This window comes from Sinocyclocheilus grahami, unplaced genomic scaffold (genome assembly GCF_001515645.1).
Source record: "Sinocyclocheilus grahami isolate Dianchi unplaced genomic scaffold, SAMN03320097.WGS_v1.1 scaffold16820.1, whole genome shotgun sequence".
Taxonomy (NCBI): Eukaryota; Metazoa; Chordata; class Actinopteri; order Cypriniformes; family Cyprinidae; genus Sinocyclocheilus; species Sinocyclocheilus grahami.
Genome location: NW_015516291.1, coordinates 1,106 through 3,033, shown reverse-complemented (window position 1 = coordinate 3,033; position 1,928 = coordinate 1,106). Strand labels below are relative to the sequence as shown.

The 1,928-nt window shown below is 34.6% G+C and overlaps 1 protein-coding gene across 1 annotated transcript in view; it reads left to right on the top strand.

The window, feature by feature from the left end:
* The window catches only part of LOC107579356 (zinc transporter ZIP13-like), a 2,767-nt gene extending 1,513 nt beyond the window's left edge, over window positions 1-1,254 (top strand). The window contains exons 2-4 of the mRNA XM_016265191.1: window positions 2-109; window positions 999-1,132; window positions 1,204-1,254. Coding sequence (XP_016120677.1) covers window positions 2-109; window positions 999-1,132; window positions 1,204-1,254 — 293 coding nt within the window. The remainder of the gene's footprint in view (window position 1; window positions 110-998; window positions 1,133-1,203) is intronic.
* Window positions 1,255-1,928: the final 674 nt, after the last annotated feature.

Genomic DNA, 1,928 nt, shown 5'->3' with positions numbered 1-1,928 from the left:
GCTGGGTGTCAGAAGCTGAAGAAGCTGCTGAGTTTTGCCATTGGTAGTCTCCTAGGTGACGTGTTTCTCCACCTCCTTCCTGAAGCCTGGGCTTACACTTCCAGTCCTGGTGAGAATTCTCCTATTATATATATAACATTTGCTGCTGTTCATGAATTAATCGTCATCTGAATGAGTGCTTCTGTTTCTGTCTCTTTTTGGTCTGTTTTTTTAATAACTCTGTCTTTTCTGTGACTCCCGGTAGTCGTAAGCATGTGTGGTTTTGTAATTCATCTGTGCTTTGGTGTGGTTGTCAGGGTTTTTTTCTCTTCCCAACCACCAAACCTCTCTCCTGAATGGGAATCCCTTACATTGTTTACAAGAAACTATGGCTTTTTTGTAACATTTTAACATCAATAGTGTGTACTAATTGACCCTTTGCTAAACCCTGTCCCCTTGGTAACTCTGCTTGAAATCGATATGGAAAATGGCAACTAATTTTTGCCATTCAAGACTCACACAGTGTTATTAACATTTTTTAAAAAGTCCACTCTGGGTATTTGTGTTACTATTATAGGTGTTACTGTTATTTGGTATTATAAGACCAAAAGCTTGTCAAATATTATTAATAAAGGCAGGTTTGGTCAATATACAGTACAGCAGAGCCAGTATAATTTTAGTATTTATAGTATACAAGCATATAACTTATTCATATTTTAATTATTTACTTTTATGTTTTCAGTTTTCATCTTAATTTTAGTAATTGTGAATTTTTTTTTTCCCTTTTATTAGGCTTTTTATATTTCCATTTAGATTTATTTTTCAGTTTTAGCTTATAGTATTTCAGTTAGTTTCCAAGGCAGCATTTCCTTTATGCAGTTTATTTCAGCAAAACTTTAAATAGTTTTAGTTGCACTAAGTTTTATTTAGTTGTTAACTGCACTGGACAGAGCTTAATGAAGTGTTATTAAAAAAGGGGAAAATCCCCCCTTTTTTGTTTGTTTGCATATGCTGGATAGATGGGTCCCACAGCCACTATCATACGCAAGGTTTGTGGGTGATAGGGGGTCTGCTGTCCTTTCTGATTTTGGAAAAGGTGTTCCCTGATGAAGACAGTGACCCAGAGAGCAAAGCTGCCAGCCAAAGAGCTAAAGTAAGTTACATGAGCTTTTAGTACATATTCCAGCACTTTAAATCAGTTCAATTGATGTGTGTCCACATTAGAACATTGTGATTCTGAACCTCATGGGGGAGCCAAAGGACATGGTGGAGTAATGCACTCTACACTCAAACACATTCATTATTCATCCACATTAACCATCTGGTAGTATACAATTAGAGTCCAATTGTTTATTTCTTTTTTCCTTACTGGCACATTTTTCTTTTGAGTACTTGTTGATGGAATAATAGTTTGTGGATTCACTGGACCTTTAACTAAGCGTTCTTCTTGGTTTGTAAACAATGACCCAAGTGTTGTAAATATTTGTAAAGCAAAGTTGTTTTGTCTTTGGTGTTGCAGGCTTTAAATGTTCTAAACTTCTGTCTGGTTCATTGCAGCTCTTAATGCCCCCTGACACCCCCTGTTTTTTATTTATTTACTTTTATTTCTTTTTTCATTAAGACCCTAAAGTGTTCCACCGTGAAACAACTTTTTTTTTATATAAAATTTGTTTTGCATTTTATTTTTTGTTTTGTTTTTTAATCTGAAAATCACGTTACATTTTTTGTATCATTAAAAGTGCCGTGAAAACTAAAAAAAAATATGTTGACAACTTGTACAAGCTAATCTGTTATTACTCATGCACAAAAATTGCATGGTACATGCATAATGCAGAGCTAACAACAGTTTAACATAAGCAGTTACCAAAAGTATACATTGGATGATTTTATTACTAGTCCCACAGTGTTCTGGAATGTTCCAGAAAGCACTAGAATATTACAGAATGTTA